General features: G+C 43.9%; 1 protein-coding gene across 2 annotated transcripts in view; it reads right to left on the bottom strand.

Annotated features, from left to right (window-relative positions):
• Nucleotides 1-364: 364 nt before the first annotated feature.
• SMIM3 (small integral membrane protein 3) overlaps nucleotides 365-22,841 on the bottom strand; it is a 39,143-nt gene continuing 16,666 nt past the window's right edge. The window contains exons 1-2 of one of the 2 annotated variants that reach the window (XM_017515030.2): nucleotides 19,689-20,658; nucleotides 365-1,673 (exon numbers count right to left, since the gene is read on the bottom strand). In XM_017515030.2, the coding sequence (XP_017370519.1) occupies nucleotides 1,480-1,662 (183 nt within the window). In that variant the 5' untranslated portion in view covers nucleotides 1,663-1,673; nucleotides 19,689-20,658 and the 3' untranslated portion in view covers nucleotides 365-1,479. Of the gene's footprint in view, nucleotides 1,674-19,688; nucleotides 20,659-22,841 lie in introns of those variants that run through there. The other variant, XM_037733627.1, reaches the window with a different exon arrangement.

Below are 22,841 nucleotides of genomic sequence, written 5' to 3'. Positions count from 1 at the left end.
GGTTAATCCCCCATACCCTAAGGCCAAACATAACATCTTTTCCAAGAAAAAACTTAGATCTCCAATTGCATCCTGAATGTGTCCACCTCAATATCACAAGCGCCTCAAATGCAACATGTCCAATACTAAATTCATTGTCTTGTCATTATTTGAATCTGATATTCAAAATCTGTTCTTCCCCTCTGTACTATCTGTGTGTAACCTGCACAACTTGACCCACACGCTGAAGCTAGAGCCCTGGAAGTAAATTTGATTCTTCTCCTGTTACTAAATGCAAACTGTCTCGAAGGACGATAAATTCAGTGTAAGACTTTTACCTGAGTTCTGAGTTTAACAGTTGCTCTTTAAAGAAAGACCTCAGACATGCACATTCTAGCACTTTATTGGAAATTGATTGTATACATCAATGAGATCCCTTCGAAGTAAAAGCATCATTTTCACACAGTAATATCCTGATATCTGTGCTATCTTCTTACATAATTTAATAAATTGCAAGATGCTCCTAATATTGGTATTGAAGAGTTTGAATGGTCCAGAAATATCTCTACATAAATATAAATTATCACATCTAAAATAGCCATCATTGTTTTGGTAGGTCCCAAAAGTCCCGGGAACATCTCTTAAAATACAATTGCCTTAGGCTGGCTGCAGTGCTGGTGGGAGGGAGTGAAGGGGGTACACATGGAGCTAATTACAGCATTAGCTAGACAGAGGGACACACACAAGGGGTTGGGGGCCAGAGACCCCAAAAGCTGGGCAGGGAACTCCGCCACCCTGCATATGCCAACATGGCTTGAGTGTCAAAGCTAACAGACGTGAGACTCCAGGGCAGAAAGAAGCCCATCACCCCAACTCCCTTGGCAGTGCCCAAAGATGGCACAGTCATCCTTCAGATTACACAAGGGCAGAGATTCTGGCATAGAGAATGTTCTGGAAAGCTCTACCCATCTCCCTCCAAACTGAGAAAACATGAAGGAATGGCACCTTAAAGAAAATAACTTTGAGCCAAAGTCCTGCTGGCCCCTTGGGATGGGGACGGGGTGCTTGCTTGGTTTGGTTTGACCTGAGGGGCACTGGCAAAGTCTGCACTGCCCCCAATATCTCCCTCACCACCTTTAAGGCCATCATAAACAATCAGTTTCTCTGGTTCTTCAAAGCTTCTCAGCATTCAGCATAACACCTTTATATCTGTGGTAGTTTTACTGCTCACATAGCTTTCACTTCCACTAAGTCAGGTGGTTCCCACACCCCTGTGAGGTAGGAAGGGCAGGGATCACCATCCCCATTTGAAAGATAAGGAACCTGGAACTCAGAGAGTTAGGTCCCTTGACCAAATTCACACAGCTGGCTCATGGCAGAAATCAAAACCAGAACTCAGGTCCATGCCCCAAAGTCCCTCCTGCTGCTTTTCTGAAGACAGGAAGAGGCTGGGGGCAGGATGCCTGTCCTCATCCATCACCTGGCCCTCTTGGGAGGCTCTCAAACAGCCCCACTGAGAATAGGATGAGTCCGCATGCGATAGATGATGACTGCAGTGGCTGGGCACAGCAACAAGGAGGTCATGATGACAATGGTGGCTAGGATGATGAGGACAATAACCCAGATATCCAGGATGTGCTTGGGAAGCACGACTTCCATGGGGACTTGGCTGACTGCGTCCATGTTGCTTCACTCTGCAACAGACAAGAAAGGAAGATCACTGTTGTGTACGCTCCCTGCCTCCCTGGTTAGAAGGAAACCCTCAGGAGTCAGAAGCCTGGGTCGCTTACCAGATATGCAAACTTTAAGGTTCCCTGATTAGTAATTATAATGGCTTCGTTTACTGAGGGCTTCCTATTGCCAGACGTATGCTGGACACTTGATGTTTATTAACTCATTCAGTCATTACTTGAACGATTAACCTTTTGAGGTAGGGACTATAATTGCTGTTTTCTATTTCTTGGCTTTTACCTTCAGTTATACCCACTTTACAGATGAGGCCTCTAAAGCCTTAAAAGACAAGAGGTCATTAATTTGACCAAGAAAGTGAACCCAGATGGGTGGGACGCCAGAGCCTTCCTGCTTAACTATTAAGCTACCACACTACCAGTCTGTTCTCTCATCTGTAAAATGAGAAATGCATTGTTTTTGGTCCTATACCCCTTATCCCATTCTCCCCTTTCTGGGGAGAACCTACCTATTCTGTATGGTTTAGTTGGGACACTGACCTGAACACAGAGATGGATATGTGACCCAGAGTTGACCATTATAAATCTCCATAACCACAGTTCAGAGTTAGGAAAGTGACTCAGGCTAGGTCAACCAGTCTTCCCCCCAGAGCTTTTGTGCACAAGCTCTTAGGAAAGACGATCCTTTCTCCTTGGATTGCTAAACTGAAAGGATGTGAGTCTGGAGAGAATTGGCCTGAAGCTATCTCTCCCATAAGCAGCAAGCCCCTCCTAGAGCTGGAAAGATAGATGGAGCCTCAAGTGGCCTCATGTGAGCACCTGAATGCAGCCAAGATTGTTGCCATCTGCAACTCTAGACACGCCAGATATATGAGCCAATAATTCCCTGTTTTTGCTTAAGCAGTGTCTATTTCGTGTCTTTCACTTGCAGTTAAAAGAGTTCGGATGGATAAGGATATAAACCAGCTGTTCCCAATCGTTTTCAATTCACAGTATCGTTAGTGTCTTAGTCATTTTTTAACAGCACCCCAGGTCAAAATAAATACCAAGAAGTTCCATTTATTAAGTAGTTAGTAGTAGTGTTAAGTAGTTTTATTTTTCCATAAGTTATTGGGGTACAGGTGGTATTTGGTTATATGAGTAAGTTCTTTAGTGGTGATTCGTGAGATGTTGATGCACCCATCACCCATGTATACACTGCACCATATTCATAGTCTTTTATCCCTCACCACCCTCCTACTCTTCCAAGTCACCAAAGTCCATTGTTTCATTCTTACGCCTTTGCATCCTCCTAGCTTAGCTCACACATATCAGTGAGAACATACGATGTTTGATTTTCCACTCCCGAGTTACATCACTTAGAATAGTCTCCAATCTCATCCAGATCACTGCAAATGTATTTAATTCATTCCTTTTTGTGGCTGCATAGTATTCCATCATATATATATAACAGTTTCTTTATCCGCTCATTGATTGATGGGCATTTGGGTTGATTCCATGATTTTGCAATTGTGAATTGTGCTGCTATAATCATGCATGTGCAAGTATATTTTTCAAATAATGACTTCTTTTCTTCTGGGTAGATACCCAGTAGTAGGATTGCTAGGTCAAATGGTAGTCTTACTTTTAGTTCTTTAAAAAATCTCTACACTGTTGAAAGAAATCATAGATGACAAAATCAACCAATTTAATACATATTTATGGCCTAACAACTTAGGAGCTGTTTGCAAAAAAAAAAAAGAAAATACACACAAAAAAGGTTTTATTTTCATTCATAACTAGTTACTAATGGAATATATGTACCTGCTGAACACTGTGTAACTTTTGAAACTTTGGAATAATATTGGACAATGCCATCCTCACTTATTATTTCACATTAATTTTTGCCCAGTACTTGCCATACCACACAACCACCAAAAAATCAACTTCAGGTTAGGTGCAGTGGATCACGCCTATAACCCCAACACTTTGGGAATCCGAGATGGGAGAATTGCTTGAGCCTAGGAGTTCAAGACCAGCCTGAGCAACATAGTGAGATGTCGTCTCTACAACATTTTTTTTTTAATTGTTGGCATGGCATGGTGGCTTGCGCCTGTAGTCCCAGCTACTTGGGAGGCTGAGGTGGAAGGATTGCTTCGGCCCAATAGCTCCAGGCTACAGTGAGCCATGATCACACTACTGCACTCCAGCCTGGGTGACCAAGCAAGACCCTATCTCAAAAAAAATTTATTTTCATCAACTTCATAAATTATAACATTAACAAAAGGAATGTAGTAAGATTAAACTGTGAACTATCTTAAGCTAGTCATTTGTAAAGTGTCTGAGAGATGTCACATACCACTATTTCTGTCAAAAATCTTAAAACTCCTGCAGCACTCCCCTCCTTCCAGTGAGTTCACTGGGGCTCCCAGGACACTTCAGTGCATAGCTTGGGAATCATTGATGTAATACTTGCCCTGCCCAGAGGGTGCAAGGCTAGAACAATCTCCTGCAGTTTCTTTCAAAAGTAAGATTGATATTTCTGTGATTCTAGGTTCTAACCAAAATTCCTCATTGCAATCCTACTTTCTATTCTTTTCTAATCACCAGTTTTTCCTTTCTAATGCCTTTGGCTCCATGTCTGCTGTTGCCACCCTAAGTAAGATACTGATCAACCAAATTGAATACCCAAAGGAGAGTACCCAAGAAATACGTACAAAGATGTTACTTTCTGCGTCATTTGTTCAGGTAACAGACACAGCAAGTGTCCACTAATAGTAAAATAAAGAAGGGTATATCTATATGATGGAATGCCATGCAGCAATTTTTGTGTATCCATTCACTCACCCATTCATTCATTCATTTAACAACCATGTAGTGCTTACTCCACATCAATCATTGTTCCAAATGCACTACAAATATTAATTTACCTAACTAATACAGCTACTCTGGAAAACACAATGGAGGTTCCTCAAATAACTGAAAATAGAGTTACTGTATGATCTCAGTAATCTCATTTCTAGGCATGTAACCAAAGGATTTGAAATCAGGATGTCAAAGAGATTTCTGCACTCCCATATTTATTTCGGCATTATTCACAATAGCCAAGTTATGGAATGAACCTAAGTGTCTATCAACCATGAATGGATAGAGATAATGTGGCATATACTCAATGGAATACTATTCAGCCTTGGAAAAGAATGAGTGCCATTTTCGACAACATAGATGAACATGAAGACATTATGCTAAAGGATATGAACCAGGGACAGAAAGACAAATACCTCAAGTTCTCAATTATTTATGGAAGCTAAAACTATCAGACACATAGAAACAGAAAGCAAAATGGTGGTTACCGGAGGCTGGAAGGTGGGGGGGGATGGGGAGGTGTTGGTCAAAGGCTATTACATTTCCTTTAGGCAGGAGGAATAAATGAAAAATATTTGAGATTTTAAAAATTTATTTATTTATTAGTCATTTAAGAGGAATCTAATCTGTAATGAGTGCCAAAAGATGTGGAAAAAATAAAAATGAAGTGCAACAGTGTGTGTAGGATGATTCCTTTGGTTCATATTTTATAGAATTAAGTAGGTAAATGGGTGAGGATATATACAGGAAAATTACTTTCTGCGTGTACTCTCAGGAAAATGTTAACAGTGGTTACCTTTTCAAGAGCTGGACTAGGAATGAGAGGTTTTGCTTTCCATTCTTCGTTCATAAAACATGATTTTATGACATTTGAATTTTCGCAACATGAGCATTTATTACTTCTGATTTTTTTATGCCAACTGGGTTAAGGAAACGGAGGCTTTTTTGAGGTTTTATCTTCATAATTCTTTGTCTTAAAGAGTAAAAATATACATATACAATTTTAAAATCAAATAAAATTAAGAGATGAGACTAGAACAGTAGTCACCAAATGCCATATGCCCTAGTAAGTGACCTCAAGGCAGTATAAAGGAACACTGACTTCACTGACCGGGCATGGTGGCTCACGCCTGTAATCCCAGCACTTTGGGAGGCCGAGATGGGTGGATCACCTGAGGTCAGGAGTTCGAGACCATCTCTACTAAAAATACAAAATGGTGTATTGGTGGTGGCAGGCACCTGTAATCCTAACTACTCGGGAGGCTGAGGCAGGAGAATCGCTTGAACTCGGGAGGTGGAGGTTGCAGTGAGCTGAGATGGCACCACTGTACTCCAGCCTGGGTAACAAAGTGAGACTCCATCTCAAAAAAAAAAAAAAAAAAAACACTGATTTCTGGGTCTCATTCTATGCATATTGAATTAGGCTCAAAAGGGGATGAGGAAGAGCCCCTTTTTCCCACTGCCAGGTGATTGCAGCGTGCAGCCAGATTTGCAAACCTCTGGACTCAACACCTTTAAGACCTCTAGGACCCTCTCTGGCATTAAGATTTGGAAATTGATTCCCAGGTGCTCTGTAGCCAGGCTGGGCAGATCTGGGCAAGTTCCCAGATGAAGGAGAAGCCTCTGACAAAGTTCTCCAGGGCCGTAGGATGATCTGCTGAGGCTTGCCGAGGAGACAGAAGCACAGGCTGGCCCTGTCTCAGCCTAGGAAATGGAGTAACTTTCTCCAAGGTCTAAGACACAGAAGCATGAGTCACAGGAGCCTGAAACTGTAAGAGGACCGGGGGCGGGATAAATCATTCTTTGTGGTCTCCTAACTACATCATCAGCTAGCTGCCTTAGACTAAAGGAACCCCATGAGAGCCCTTTCCTGTAAACCCATTCACATGAAACAGTCTTCATGACTTCAAATGCCAGGAACACAAATGCCTGGCTGATTTTCACTAGTAAAACCTGTCATATACAGGAACTCAGGCTTCAGGGCTCAACCACAATCAAGAATCCTAGAACATTAAAGCTAGAACCAGTCCCATTTCACAGATGGGGAAACTGAAGTCCAGGGGTCTTCTCCCTCCTGTATTCTTATTTCTTAATGGAATAATCATTAAAATACATAAATCTGATTATCTCACTGCCTCTAACTAAAACAAAACAGAATAACAACAACAACAACAAAAAAAAAAAACAGAGCAAGTAGATGAATAAATGAAATTCTTCTGTAAACTGTATCCTAAACTGTACCAATGTAATTCTTTTGCAAATGAAATTGTACTTCTAACCCCAATACACAAACAGTTAAAGTAAAGCTGCTCTAGGCCGGGCGCGGTGGCTCAAGCCTGTAATCCCAGCACTTTGGGAGGCCGAGGCGGGTGGATCACAAGGTCAAGAGATCGAGACCATCCTGGTCAACATGGTGAAACCCCGTCTCTACTAAAAATACAAAACATTAGCTGGGCATGGTGGCGCGTGCCTATAATCCCAGCTACTCAGGAGGCTGAGGCAGGAGAATTGTCTGAACCCAGGAGGCGGAGGTTGCGGTGAGCCAAGATCGCGCCATTGCACTCCAGCCTGGGTAACAAGAGCGAAACTCCGTCTCAAAAAAAAAAAAAAAAAAAAGTAAAGCTGTTCTAGTAGAGCCTGTAAAGTGGGGGGCTGGCAGGAGAAGCTTGCAGTGCTGCCTACCCAGCAGGGCTGAATACATACCTCAGACACCCTAAGCACTAGAGATTAGGGTGCCCACCTCCTTCACATATGTAATTCAAACTAAAAACAATACTAAATCGTAACACACAAAATTTACATGCTATGAAATTAAAATTGTTTTTTTCTTTTTTTTGCTTTTGAAATGGAGTTTTGCTCTTGTTGCCCAGGCTGGAGTTCCACCGCATGATCTCTGCTCATTGCAACCTCCGACTCCCAGGTTCAAGCGATTCTCCTGCCTCAGCCTCCCGAGTAGCTGGGATTACAGGCATGCACCACCACACCCGGCTAATTTTGTATTTTTAGTAGAGACGGGGTTTCTCCATGTTGGTTAGGCTGGTCTCGAGCTCCCAATCTCAGGTAATTCGCCTGCCTCAGTCTCCCAAAAGTGCTGGGATTGCAGGCGTAAGCCACGGTGCCCAGCCCATTTTTTTCTTAATTGAAACAAATCGGAAAAAAACATTTTACCCAGCTGTCTTTTGGCATCCCTGCTCAGTGCAGTGGGCTTACTTGGCAGTGCAGCTCCGCTGTTCAGATTCCCCTCGACTCCCCAGGCTCCTCAAAATACAGTTTGAAAGTCACAAGTTGCAGTGTTCTCCAAAGGCCCTTCCAGAGCTACTGTTCCAGGGTTCTAAGGCTGGCCATAGATGGAGTCGGATGTCATAGGACACAGGGAGCTCTTTCTCCCTGTTTTACACTTCTCAATACTCAAACGTGTCCTTCGCTGGGCTGTTCTTCCCCATGTAACACGGCTTCCAATCACTTCCACCTCTCCCTACTATGAAAGAAAAATTTTGTCTCCCAAATAAGAGGTAAGCAAACCATACGCTCAGCATCTTTAATTGCACACTAGAAATATTTGCTTGAGAAAAAGCAGGACTCGAAGCTTCTCCTATCTGCCTCCTATTTGACCTCTCTGGCATGAGTGCGTAAAACCTTGTTTCTTGGTACATTAACTAATAGTCATACATTAATTTATCATTTGCCTCACAGATCTATTGCTGGTTATTTCTAATTAATGGTTCATGTTGGATATGGCCCAAACCATTTATGTCACAAATTTATGCCTATCACTGATAAGAATATGACGTTTTTATGACTGTAGGAAGTAAAACATCAGTCAGGCCAACTCTCATCATTTTGAACTAGCATACTTTATCTATTTGCCTCCTTAGCAAATAATAAGCTTTGACATATGTTCAATATAAGTTTGTCTAAGAAATTGCGCTAAAACCACCTGAGCTCACCAGCAGAAAAGCCACTAGTACCAAACATGCCATCCCACCAGATGACAGGTCCTATACCACCAGCCCTGTGAACTGGATGTGAATTACTCCTCCTCAGTAATTTAACGGAGGAGGAGTAATTTACATTAGTAAGTAATTTAAATTACATAAGTAATTTACATAAGTAATTTAAATTAATTTATTTACATAAGTAATTAATTAAGTAATATTTATTTTTAATATATAATTAAAATTATTACATAAGTAATTTAAATTACTTAGCCAATTTAACGGAGAAGTCAATAATCCCAAAATGACTATTTTGTATCTACTAACAAGACCAAATGTAAGGAGGAGAAAAAACAATGTAGTTTCTACAAAAGAGGAAAAAAAGTTTATTTATTTATTTCGAGATGGAAGTCTGCAGTAAAGTAGTGTGATCTCAGTTCACTGCAACCTTCACCTCCCAGGTTCAAGCAAACCAGTGCCTCAGCCTCTTGAGTAGCTGGGATTACAGGCGTGCACCACCACACCTGGCTAATTTTTGTATTTTTTGTAGAGATGGAGTTTTACCATGTCGGCCAGGCTGGTATTGAACTCCCAGCCTCAAGTGATCCACCCACCTCAGTCACCCAAAGTGCTGGGATTGCAGGCATGAGCCACCACACCTGGCCAAATTTTATTTTTTCCAAAGGTAGAAAATTCATTCTCTCGATCAAGTATTCCACTTGATCCAGTCCAGGAAAGGGGAAGCCCTACTGCCTGATTAGGAAACACCAAGTTTTACTTCTAGGACCATTTTTCTTAAGCAACTAAAAGTACTTTTGTAAAAGAAAGAATCATTGTTCCAGCCAATCCCACCACTTGGCAAGTTTTCTAGTTATATGAAAAATTATATAAACTTCATAAATTCAAATTTCCCACAAGTTGACCGTTTTAGCGTAATTGGATTCAAGGCAACAAGCCTGTGTTATCTACTCACCAGACCCACTAGAAAGCAACTTTTTCCTCTCTGACAAGACAATATTGTTTCTCTTTTTGGTTGAGTACTATTATGACAAGTAACTCTGTCCAGGATATTCATTCATTTATTCATATATCAAATACTTGGTATTTGCAAGATACTCTCTCAGGAGTTACTATTACTTACTCCTTATTACTCTATGCTTCAAGAAGCACAGAAAACTGAAGTACCACTCCTCTTATTTCCTCAAACACAGGGTCATACGAGCCAGCATTTGCTTAACAAATTGTATTTGTTTGAATTTGTAAAAACAAAAATTTGTTTCATTTCACAAATTTGTATTATTTGTATCTGCTTAACAAATCCCATTCATTAACTTAATAAAACTTCACAAAATTCCTATGTGGGGATTTTTCAGCTATGAAAACTAAAGCTGGCCAGGTGCGGTGGCTCACACCTGTAATCCCAGCACTCTGGGAGGCCAAGGAGGGTGGATCACGAGGTCAGGAGTTTGAGATCAGCCTGGCCAATATGGTAAAACCCCATCTCTTCTAAAAATACAAAAAATTGGCTGAGTGTGGTGGCAGGTGCCTGTAGTCTCAGCTGCTCCGGAGGTTGAGGCAGGAGAATTGCTTGAACCTGAGAGGTGGAGGTTGTAGAGAGCCGAGATGGCGCCACTGCACTCCAGCCTGGGGGACAGAGCAAGACTCTGTCTCAAAACAAAAAAACAAAACAAAAAAAAACCTAAAGCTAAGAGAGGTTAGCCAGCTATTGATCACAAAGCTAAGTGAACAGGATTCAAACTCAGGAATCTTGATCCTGAACTTACTGCTACACTACAGCTACCTCCAAAGAGGACACACAGACCCAGTGTGTAAGCACGGAGTATAACAGATCCACGGCTTGCTTCTAAGTCCAGGTCAAACACTGTTTTTAGCTGAAAGCCATTCCATACTTAGGGAATTAATAAAGATCAGTACTTCCAATTCTGGTAATGGGGGACTCGACAATTTGGACCAGGCCTTCTACTGAAGACAGCTAGAAAAGTGGGACCAAAACACCTGCTTGAAGGCACTAAGAGCTAACGAAATAATGAAGAATCACCAGTCTAAGATTTGGGAGGAGGCCAAAATCCAGGGAGGGGAGCCTGCCATTTGGGGTAGCTTTTCCCTTCATGGAGAATGGAGACTAAGCAGTTGTGACAGGCTCAGGAGGCTAAGGGGACAAAAGCTGGAGCTATCAAGATAGGGAGTAAAACTGCACTTTGAGCTTGGACCTTAGAAAAGCACCCTTAGTGCTGAGGATGGACTGGAAGTATACCAGTCTTCCCAGAGACTACAACTCAGCTTTGTATTATCATAGCTCCTGAAATTAAATTAAGGAATCTCCAGGTGCTTGGCAGAAGCAAATATACATCCTCTCTGGAGGTAATAACATCACAATAGGCCTCAAATTATGATTTTTTTTTTACAAATATAATGTCCAATACATAACCAAAATTAATCAAGAATGCAAAAAGGATGATAAAAACAAAATAATCAGAAACAACAGACAATAGGAAAAAAGTCTACGGGGGCTCCAGATATTGGAGTCATCAGACAGACACAGTTTTAATAACCTTGTTTACTATGTTCAAAGAGGAAAAAACTGCAAGTGTGAGAATTTTGACAGAGAATTGGAAATTATAAGAAAGAACACACAGATATTTTTAAAGAACCAAAGAGAGGTTACAAGTGGTGGCTCACACCTGTGATCCCAGCACTTTGGGAGGGAAAGGCAGGTGGATCACTTGAGCTCAGGAATTCAAGATCAGCCTAAGCAACATGGCAAAATCCCATCTCCACATACAAAAAATTTAAAAATTAGCCAGGCATGGTGTGTACCTGTAGTCTCAGCTGCTCAGGAGGCTGAGGTGGGAGGATCACCTGAGCCCAGGAGGCTAAGGCTGCAGAGAGCCATGATTGGGCCACTGCATTCCAGTCTGGGCAACAGAGTGAGACCCTGTCTCAAAAAACAACGGCAACAAAGAGAACCAAACAGAAATTCTAGAACAGAAAAATATAATAGAAATTTAAAATTCAGTAGATGGGCTTAAAAATTCAGTAGGTTAACCATAGTTAAAGAGAGAATTAGTAAACTGGAAGAAAGGCCAGGGGAAAGTATTTGGCATGAAGTAGGGAGAAATAAAAGGATGGAAAATACAGGGAAAAAAACAGATAAGAGAGATAGAGGATATAGTGACAAGGTACAACATAAATATATTGGAGTAACAGAAGGAAAAAAGAGAGAATGAGGCAGAAACAATATTGAAATAAATAATAACAATTTTCCAAAACTGATGAAAGACATCAATTTGCATACTAAAGTCCCATGAACTCCTAGCAGAATATATAAACTGAAATCCATAATTAGAAATATAGTAAATCTAGCTGGGTGCAGTGGCTCACGCTTGTTAATCCCAGCACTTTGGGAGGCCAAGGTGGGTAGGTCAGGAGTTTGAGACCAGTCTGGCCAATATGGTGAAACGCTGTCTCTACTAAAAATACAAAAATTAGCCAGGCATGGTGGCACATGCCTGTAGTCCCAGCTACTCAGGAGGCTGAGGCAGGAGAATCATTTGGACCCAGGAGGCAGGATTGCAGTGTGCCAAGACTGCACCACTGTACTCCAGCCTGGGCGACAGGGTGAGACTCCATTTGAAAAAAGAAATACAGTAAATATGCTGAGACCCAAAGATAAAGAGAAATAAGACAGAATATCTTCAAAGGAGAAACAATTAGATTGACAACCAACTTCGCAACAGAAACAATGGAATTAAAAAACAGCAGAATGATCTCCTCAAAGAGGTGAAAAGAAACAGCTGCTAAGGATAATGGTGCAATAAGACATTTTCAGGCTGGGCACAGTGGCTCACACCTGTAATCCCAGCACTTTGGGAGGCAAAGATGGGTGGATCATTTGAGGTCAGGAGTTCAAGAACATCTGGCCAACGTGATGAAACCGTGTCTCTACTAAAAATACAAAAAGTAGCCAGATGTGGTGGCACACACTTGTAATCCCAGCTACTTGGGAGACTGAGGCAGGAGAATCACTTGAACCCAGGAGGTGGTGGTTGCAGTGAACCAAGAATACACACGGCACTCCAGCCTGGGTGACAGAGTGAGACTGTGTGTCAAAAAAAAAAAAAAAAGATATTTCCAGAAAAAAAAAATACAGAATAACAGTGTTCAAGAGCAATAACCAACAAATAGTGGAAGAAATACAATTAAGGTATTTTGATTTTCTTGTATTGCCTAAGAAAGGGCAGAAGAATCAAACCACATTAGACTTTGTTAAATCCAGGATGCGTATAATAATCTCTATGGTAGCCACTAAAATTATAAGAGTGCACAATTTCCAGGGGAAAACAGGAGAGGAGAAAAACAACAACAAAGACTTAGAATAGAGGGGACAAATAGCAAGCATAGAGAAAGACGGTAGATCTAAATGAACAAGGACTGTTAGGGTATATACAAATAAACATAAAACAGACACATACATATATATTTTTTATAAGAGACACCTGGGGATTAGAAAGGTTAAAAGTCAAAGGATACAAGTAAAACACTGTGTAACCATGACTCACCTCGGCTGGTAGCACCATCCTAGCATAAGGCCAAGTAGACTTTTCAGCAAAAAGTATTGCTAGAGACACCAGAAAGGTAAAGTGAGTTTCTATTTTTATGTGCTTAATCTCAGAATGATAAGGAGAAATAGACAAATCCACAATTATAGTCAGAGATTTCAAGACATCCCTCTCAGGTACTGATAAGACAAAAAGCTTGTGGGGAAAGGCAGGAGGAATAGAACAGTTGCTATCAACAAAGCCCAGAGATGATGAGATACATGATGTGTTGGAACCGCATGTAGTCCTGGTGGCTTTGGCAAGAGGCTTAACCTCTTTGAGCTTTAGTTTCCTCATTTGTGAAATGGAAATAATAACAAATAATTGCAACCACTTAATTGGGATGTGCTGGAGGTTAAATGAGCTAATGCACATAAAGCACTTAGGACAACGCCTAGGACACAGTGAGGGCTTCCCAAAGTTAAACTGAGCTGGTGAACTCAGCATCATTCCTGAATTAAAAAGGAGTTCAGAGGCCCTGCCATTAGTTAGGGTGCCGTGACTGCTTCGTGACTGATCTGGGCCCAATGTAGAAAACCACAGTGAAAAGTTTTTTTAAGTAAAAAACTTTTAAGCTGTCCCCAGTTTGAACCTCCCACCGGAAACCTACAGCCTCCACATCTGAGCTGCAGCTAACAGTCGGCTTTTGAGAGCTTGCCAATGGTTATCCAACTGGTTTTACTGCCAGAGAGTTCACTGAGGAAGAAGGCAATAAAAGAAGTGACTTCCTGCTGGCAGGCAAGCTTAATTATCCCAAAGTGGGAGAAGAGGCAGATAAAGGCAGGTGGCTTCTTATGGGTGTGGCCTTAGCCCAGCACTCCCAGAGCTCTGGGCAGACCGTGCTCCAGCTGTTTTGTTTCCACCAGCCACGGTGGCCAGAGAGGAGACAGCTAGAACTAGCTCTGAGTCACTGATGCTGGGGTGTCCAAAGATGCATGACTCTTCAAGTATTTTGCAGAATGTGAGCAAGGCTTATGGTTCCCAAGGCACAGGACTAGAGGGTTTACCAGTGTTGTCTACCTTATTGGACTGCTTCCAAAGGCTCCACCTTCCAAAGATGCTGCTCAGGTTGCCAGGGAAGAATGGAACATGTAAGCCAGACAGAGAGGGCAATTTAAGTTCCTGGATGGGAGCCTGCACTGGCCACTTTGTAGCCTGGGGCACCTCACAACTGTGTCCCAGGAGCTGATCCCACTTGAAGACCTTTGCACTTACTGCTCCTTCTCAGAATGCTCTTTCCCTCGCCTGTCCATTGTCTCAATGTCCATGACCTCAACCTAAATGTTATGTTTTAGTAAAGTTTCTCTGGACCCACTCTGTTAAACTACCACTCTTATCTTGTTTTATTTTCTGCATACACTTTTCACAATCTAAAATTAGCTTGTTTGTTGCTTGTTTGTTTTTATTGGCTTTTTTCCTACCAGGCGAAAGACTTGTTCCTTTGCTGCCTCAAATGCAAGCACAAGGAGAGCAGAAGCCTCATCTCTCGTGTATTGCTGTGTCCTCAGCACCTATCACAGGGCTTGTCAATTATAAGTGCCAACAAATATAAAATCAACGAAGAAATGAATACAGGAAGACTACTTCAGATGTGAGCTTACTCATGGAACCTAATTGACTGAAGAGGTCCAGAAAGAACCCTCATCCCTGCCAAAGTTCCAATGATCCTAAACGTCAGAACCTTGTCTCCAAAATAACATGGCATCCTCTGATTTTATCATTTTCTAGGCTCTTTGTACATTCAGAAAGGATTATGGGGACTTCTTTCTTCCCAAGCCCACCCTGTACATGCCAGGCAGAGGGGAACTGGCCTTTCAGAATGAAGTCCTCCAGGATTCCCACTTGTTGATTTGCTTGGGCTGGTAAGCTCAAATTTGAGTTCTGACTCCATGTGCTCAGGAGCTGGGCACTGAGGTGGGGAGGGAGGAGCAAGGGTTGGGGAGCAGAATTGTTGCCCAAGATGTGACTCTTTCTGTTCTCAGAAGAGGACAGGGAGGCTGATGAAAGGGGGAGCAGGTTTTCCATGCCAAGTACAATATGAGAAGGACAAACCAGCTTCACATTCACTCTTGGAAGTCTTTCTCCTCCCATTGTGTAATGGTTAGCCTCAAACATTTACCAACCCAGCACAGTCATTTCATCAGGGACCTTTGGTCCAAATAAAGGCGCCAGAGGAAGGAATGGACAGGACATACAACTACCAAAAATGTGAAATGAATCAAATCACAGGCTTTTCTCCAATGACCCAAGGTCCCTAAGGAGTACTCTGGTCTCATTTCACCCCAACTGGCCCCTGTCTCTCCAAACTTCCTAACAAGCTACAGAGTTGTTCCCTGCCTGAGTTTCCATCTGCTTCTCTGTGGCTGGAAAAATGGAAAAACACCAGGATATTTCAAAGAGATCAGAACACAGCCAGAGCTGTGTAAGGCAGCACGTACCATCTGAACCAACCAATCAGAGTCTTAGAAACCAACAGAGAGCTAGCAGAGGAGAAAGCCCAGGCCAAATCCCTGGCATCCTGTTTAAGCCACTACCATCCATCATTGCCATTTGCCAGTGATTAAGTGTCTGCTGTGTGGCGGGCTGACAAAGGAGACTGTCCATGAGAGGGGCTGGCAGGAGGCTCCGTGACAGAGCTGCGGGAGCACTGGTCGGCGGTAATGCGTTGCCTCAATGTGTGAGCCTGAACAGGTGGCTCTCCCAAAGTGGGCCTCGTGTGTGTGAAAGGCAGAATAATGCCCACCGCCACCACCAAAGACATCTATGTCCTGGTCTCCAGAATCTTGAATATGAAAAAGGAAGCATGACTCAGAGGGCACAGCCAAAAGAAGAGAAGGAAAAGGAACTTTGCAGATGTGACTAAAGTCAAGGACTTTGAGATGAGATTATCTGGATAGGCAGGTGGGTGTAACCTAATCACATGGCTGTAACCTGATCATGTGGCCCTTAAAAGTGAAGAAGGCTGCTCGAGGCCCCGGGTTTAAAAAAAAAAAAGTGAAGAAGGCAAAAGAGTGGGTCAGAGAGATGTGACATGAGAAGGACTTGATTTACTGTCACTAGCTTTGAAGATGGAGGAAAGGAGCTATGAGCCAAGGAAGGCAGTGGCCTCTAGAAGCAGGGAATGGCCCTCAGCTCACAGCCAGCAACAAAACAGTGACCTTGGCCCTATAACCACAGGAACTGAATTCTGCCAACAACTCAAATAAGCAGGAAACTGATTCTCTCCTAGAGCCTCCAGAAAGAAATACAGCCCGATGACACCTTGATTTTATTTTCACAGACCCATATGGAATCTCTGATGTGCAGAACTATAATAAATTTGTAGGCATCTTTTTAAGCCCCTAAATTTGTGGTGACTTGTTATAGCAGCACTAGAAAACAAATACATACGGTATGATCCTGAGTAAGTCACTCTTCCCAGCTGGACCTGGATTTTACTGTCCATCAGTTGGAACGGATGGACAGGGTGATCTCGAAAGGTCTGGCCAGCTCTCGAAGACTGACTGCCCTCCTGACATCCAACCTCCCCCACAGCCATGTCCTCAGTTCCAGGATGGTCTTGGGTTGAAAGTTGTTAGAGAAAAAACAGAAAAGAGTAAAAGGAAGAGAAAACTCATCTTTAAAAAGCCCAAAGGTATTTCCTAAGGCATCTACTACCTTAGGAAACAAACAGAAAGATTTCCTGTTTTGCCGCTTGCTAATTCCTTGATCATACCCAGAAGAACGAAGTGGGAAGTCTGGGAGAACCGAACGAAAGCTCCAGCATCACCTGGTAGGGGTGTCCAGAGCACTGAGTTAAGAAGGAGTCCAGGGCCTGGTGGTGGGTAAGGAGCAAGGTACTAATTACGAATGTCTGCCTGGGGCAGGGGATTAGCAGTGGAGACTTTTATGCCAGGTTTGCGTCATCATTAATTGAAACTAATTTGAGGAATCCATTTCATTTTCTCTGTCTCTTCTTCTCCCGCCTCTGTTTCATTTTTCCGGAATGAATATAGCAAGAAACATCCAATCAGCCAATCAGAGTGCAAATCAATAAAATAAGGAAGCTTTAGCTCTATACAACTAAGCAATTTAAAGTATATGGTTTAGACGCTGAATCTGGCTTGCTGTTGTTTAATGGGCCAGGCAATTGTACTTCTGACCAATTCCCCTTCCTAACTACCTACATCTTAGCCTTTACTGCTAGATGTCTCCATTCTCTCTTGAGGTTCACCTTCTGTTTCTCTAGTGAGTTGGAAGGTACTAGGTCTCTAGAGTTCCACTAGAACAGTGTCTATCAAATTCTCATTTAACTTCCCCCAGGTCACCCTGAAAGTAAGTGACAGAGGCAAGATCTGAACCTGATACCCACAATTCCAATGAAGTTCAGAGGACAGGCCCTGGAGCCAGGCTGCCTTCGTTCAAATTACAGCTCTGCCACTTACTTTCTGTGTGATCACGGGCGAGTTACTCTCTTTGGACCTGTTTGCTCATCTGTAAAATGGAGGTGATGACAGTCCCTCCCTAACAGGATTGTAGTAAAGCCTAAATGAACTAATACAAGTAAAATACTTGGAGTTATGCCTAACTTATAGTAAGCACTCAGTAAATGACAAGTATGATCATTATAACATCATTCAGCTTACTGGGCCAGTCAGAGTTTGGGAGGACAATATAGGGTGTGGCAATGCTAACATTTACTCCTATACTCCAATAAACTGTGTTTGTGAGTACACATGCCTATTTTTTATGCCCTATCAGATGACATGTGTGGTAGTGTAAGCCCAACCAAGATATCCTCTTTCCTTGGAAGTATTTCCTTTGTTTGCATGTTTCAATCCATAGAGGAGAAGCAGAGGCAGTGTTTAAAGAAAGATTGGAATATGGCTGGGAAAATATCTGAGGCTGTGACTGGCCCTTATCCCCTTGGTCTGTCACCCCCAAGGGCCCAGGATCTGACCCAACCGCAGGCCCCCAGGGTCTCTCATTTGTTTTGTGTCTCTAACACCCCACCACAGCTCAGTGGTTTTCTGGCTGTTCTCTGGGATTCCCCAGACCTTTTGAGGCAGGGAGCATCAGTTCTGAGGTCGGGAGAGGTCAATGTGTGGAAGACTTCATGAAGCACGACTTGTAACCCCCACAGCATGATTCACAAACCGAGGACAACTGGGAACAGGAGGTCCCAGTTGGGGCAGGAAAACACTTTTTGGTTTTTTCAGTTGTTACTGCAGAAGCACATGATGTCCTGCCTTGCGTGTGTCTAGAGGGCTGTGCTGTCTTGCCTGTGTCTAAAGGACTGATGTGCCGCCCACATAACCAAAGAGCATGCCATGCTCAACCATAGACAAACAAACATCTGTTCCACACCCGCATCTTCATTTTACAGATGTGTGAGGGCATGGTCCAGAGAGGGAAAATGCCTCCATCAAGGTAACTCAGAGGGTTTCCTGACCCCCAGAGAACCGTTCCTCCCCCTCCCACCTCCACCCCATTCAGGCATCCCCAATCCTTCCAAACCAGGTGCCCACTGCAGTGGCACCAGGCATCACGGCAGATGTTCAAGGAATCTCTGATACTTGTGCGACTGCGCAGCCTTCACCACCACACCCTGGAGCTTTCAGGACCTTAGTATTCACTACAGACACACGGGAGACGACTCAGCCCTCAGGGGCAGCAGGATTCCAGCTGGTCCAGAAGAAACAAGTGCAGCTGCATGAGTAAGAGCGCAGCCTGGCGCTCAATCAAAATAACAGTCCCTGAGATTTGAATGGATTTGGGGGGTTTACACCTTTCATCCTTTCACTCAGTAGGTATGTATGAAGCACCTACTGTTAGCCAGGCCCTGTGCCAAGAGCTGAGGATGCCTCAGAGATGAGGATACACAGGCAGTCCCTACCCTCAAGAAACTGGCATAGGGGAGCGCAGGGAGCAAAAGAACCGGCAACTGGAACAACTACCTCCTCAGGAAAGGGGCAGATAACCAGCAGGAGGGAAAGTGAAGGAAGGCTTCTCTCCAAGATACTTTTCTCACTTTCTTTCTCATTTGCTTTCTGCACACAAAACAAACACAAAAACAAAAATGTTTTCCCCATTTCACTGATGGAAAAACAAGGATGGTAAAGCAGCTAGTGACAACCAAGGCTGGAACCCGCCACTACGGACTCCAAACTCCTGGCGCCTTCTACGCGGGACAGAGAAGCAGCTGTCTTGAGTCGTGCAAAGACCCAAATCCAGCGCAGCGCCCAAGCAGGTGCTCAGGCCCGGGCGCTGAACCCTGACGCTGGGCCAGGAGGTGGCAGTGCGCCCGAGGAGGCTTCCTGAGAAGGCAAAGGCAGGGGACCCAGAGAGAAGCCTGTCTCCGAGTGGGGCTGGGGCTCGCCCACCCAAGCTCCGCCTCCCCCAGGCCCAAAATTCTGTGCACGAGGTGGCTCGAACTTAAGGGTTGACAGCGGGAGAAAAGGGAGGAGGGGGTGAGGGGAAGAAATGCAAAAGTGATGAAGAGGGAGACATGGGAGAGGAGAGAGAGGACATAAAGAAGAGAGCTGGGAGCCCTGGGGAAGGGGCCGCACGAGAGCGAGGTCGCGAGTCCGAAAGGTTCGGCTCTGCCAGAGTCCCACAAACAACCCGCCGGTGGCCCCACTCACCCCAGATCCCGGCGAGTCTGCGGAAAGTTCCCAGGGTAGGGATGGCTCGGTGCTTCTCAGGGTCCCCAGAACCGCACGGGATCTGGAGGCTGGAAGCGACCCCCAGGCCTGGAACCTCGGCTCCAGGCAGCGCCCGGAACTTGCCCCGGCTCCTCCGAGCCCCAAGACGCGCGGCTGGCTCTGGAATGCGCGGCCGCTGGGGACCGCCCCCGGAACGCCCCGGCCCGGGGCGCCGGCACACCCGGCTCAGCTCCTCCTCCAGCGTCCCCTGCGGGCTGCGGGGAGGAAGGAACCTGCGAGGACAGGAGACACAGGGCGTCTCGGGCTCCCCTCCCACCTTGCACACACTCGCTGCGTGGCCTTGGACAAGTCACTCGGCTTCTCGGGGGTCTCCGCTCTCTGGATTGTAAACCGAGAGGGTTGGCCTAAAATGTGTCCTCCAAGACCCTTCCAGCTGTAGTCTACACGTGGGAAAGAAAGTCTAGCAAGTGGATTTGGACGGAGGAGCCCGGACTCAGATCCTGCTTTGCAATGTCGGAAGTGTGGGGTCCTTCGGAGGCTTTGCCTCTCTGTTTCATTCTCTGTAAGGTGGGAAAGGTAACACCTGTCTCCCAGCCCTGCTATGAGGATTGGTTTAGAGGACCAGTGTGAAGCTGCTTGATTCTCTGCCAGAAGATGACTTTGAGCATCCTGTTTATTTTGTGATAACAATGAAATAGCCCAACCCAAGGTGATCAACAGCCCAGTAGAATCCAGTATCTGAGAGGCTTCCCAGGCCACTGTGGGTGGCCCAGCTTCCACCCAGGACATTGCCAATTCTGCAATCTTCTGTCCCCTCCATGTGATCCATGGAGCGCCATCTCGGCACCAACACTTTTTAATTTACAGAAGTTTTCTTTAATCTTACTCTTCTGAATAAAGGAGCCCAAGCCTTGACTATCAGTGAGACCCTAGGCAGTCTTGGAGCCCAGTTGTGTTTTGGAGAGTTTGGAAAGAGTCAAACTGTCTTCCCCAGGCCTAAACTTGATACGGTGTGGGCCCTGAACTTAGAACTTACTCCCTGCTGTTTCCTCTGATTCAGGGATGAGGTCAGCAGAAATTACCTCTAAATCATCATTATCAGATACCATCTTCTTAAGCCAAGGACAATGAGGATAAAGGGGATTCACATGGGAAGTGATTTGACAAAAACCCTAAGGGCTGTCACTCAACAACATGTTTTATTCAAAAGAGATAATGTGGGATCCTAAAAACAAGGACAACCCAATTCTGAACAGTTTAATACAAAACTCTTATTTAAAAAAAAAAAAAAAAAAAAAAAAGAGTTGAAGGAGGACAGTCTTTTTTTAATTTTTTATTTTTGAGATGGAGTCTCACTGTGTCATGAGGCTACAGTGCAGTGGTGTGATCTTGGCTTACTACAACAGGAGGACAATCTTAGTACGACGTTTTCCCTGGTTAGAAAAGTTCCTTTGGGTGGACAACTCGTAACTCCATGTGCCCTGCCGTGAACATTGATTTCCCTCTGAGACGAGGGGAAGCTTAGGACTGGAGCCAGCCAAGGCCTAGTCTCCCTTTCCATTTAGCAGTTTATTAGTATCTCTTTAACATTGACTTGCCCTGGGACCCTAAAAGAATCCAGAAATAAAGTTTGAATCCCCATGGGATCATACCATGTTAAGTCAGCTGCCTTGGCTGGACTGATTTTGCTAAGAGAGCACTGAAGGGAAGAATAACAGATGCTGTGTTGGGATGCAGAAGAAGGGAAAATAGCCAATTTCAGCAATCAAGCTTTTGTTACCGCAAAAGCCAGGGAAGACTCACAACTTCCTTGGTCCTCTATGACAACTATTCCAAAGAGAAAACCATCAGGATCTCAAAGAAATAATACTCTCTCAGAGAGCCCCTGAGAGTGGGGGAAACTCGTACAGAAGAAGTTGTAGTCTAATGACATTGGCTTCCATCAAAACATGGCCTTGACCGGGCGCGGTGGCTCATGCCTGTAATCCCAGCATTTTGGGAGGCCAAAGCAGACGGATAACCTGAGGTCAGGAGTTCCAGACCATGCTGGCCAACATGGTGAAACCCCATACCTACTAAAAATACAAAAACTAGCCAGGCATGGTGGCAGGCACCTGTAATCCCAGCTACTGGAGAGGCTGAGGCAGGAGAATCGCTTGAACCCTGGAGGCAGAGGCTGCAGTAAGCCAAATTGCCCCACAGCACTCCAGCCTAGGTAAGAGAGACTCTGTATCCAAAAAACAAACAAACAAGTCACTGCCTAAAGGGGCAGCCATTAGGATGCAATGCATAGCAAATACCCTCTCTAGGAATCATATCTACACAAGACTTGTTATTTTCATTTTTTACTTGTACAAATATATTTATTTAGTTGTGGGGAATAATATGATATATTGTATTAGACACCAGAAAACCAGAATTTTGAGTCTGTCATCCAGTAGCTAAAGGCTGATTAACGTCTCAGTTTCCTTACTTTTAAAAACAGTAAAATGGGACCTATTCCTCACATCTGGTACAATTATGATGAGTAAAGATTTTATTCATGTACAGCAGATCCCTGAATCATATCCTTCTGTTATAACGTTGATGAGGAAAAACAATTGGTTCCCTGCTGGGACCACTGTCTGTGTGGAGTTTACATATTCTCCCCATGTCTTCGTGAGTTTTCTTCAGGTACCCGGGTCAGTTTCCTCCCACGTCCCAAAGATGTGCATGTTAGGCAGACTGGCATGTCTATGTAGTCCCAGTGTGAATGACTGTGGGTGTGTGTGAGTGTGCTCTGTAATGGGATGGCGTCCTGTCCAGGGCTGGTTACTGCCTTGAGCCCTGAGCTGCCAGGACAGGCTCTGGCCACCCGAACTCTAAACTAAAATAAGCAGATAAATAATTTTCTTCCTTATTTTTACTAATCTTTCTTAAATGTATGTATGGCTCACAATTATTTCAATGTTCAATAGTGGAAGTGTTTTAGTCTTTATTTAGAAGTTTGGTGGTTTTTGTTAGTAGAAATATGCTGTAGGAACTTAACTCTTCTTTATGTCCATTTGTCTACGGTAAAATTGGTTTCCTCATATATAACTTCACTTAAAATCAAAGTTTCCGGCCGGGCGCGGTGGCTCAAGCCTGTAATCC

Source organism: Cebus imitator, unplaced genomic scaffold (assembly GCF_001604975.1).
Source record: "Cebus imitator isolate Cc_AM_T3 unplaced genomic scaffold, Cebus_imitator-1.0 Scaffold540, whole genome shotgun sequence".
NCBI classification, from domain to species: Eukaryota; Metazoa; Chordata; class Mammalia; order Primates; family Cebidae; genus Cebus; species Cebus imitator.
The sequence above is the reverse complement of the archived record's forward strand: the minus strand, read 5'-3'. Positions and strand labels throughout refer to the sequence as shown.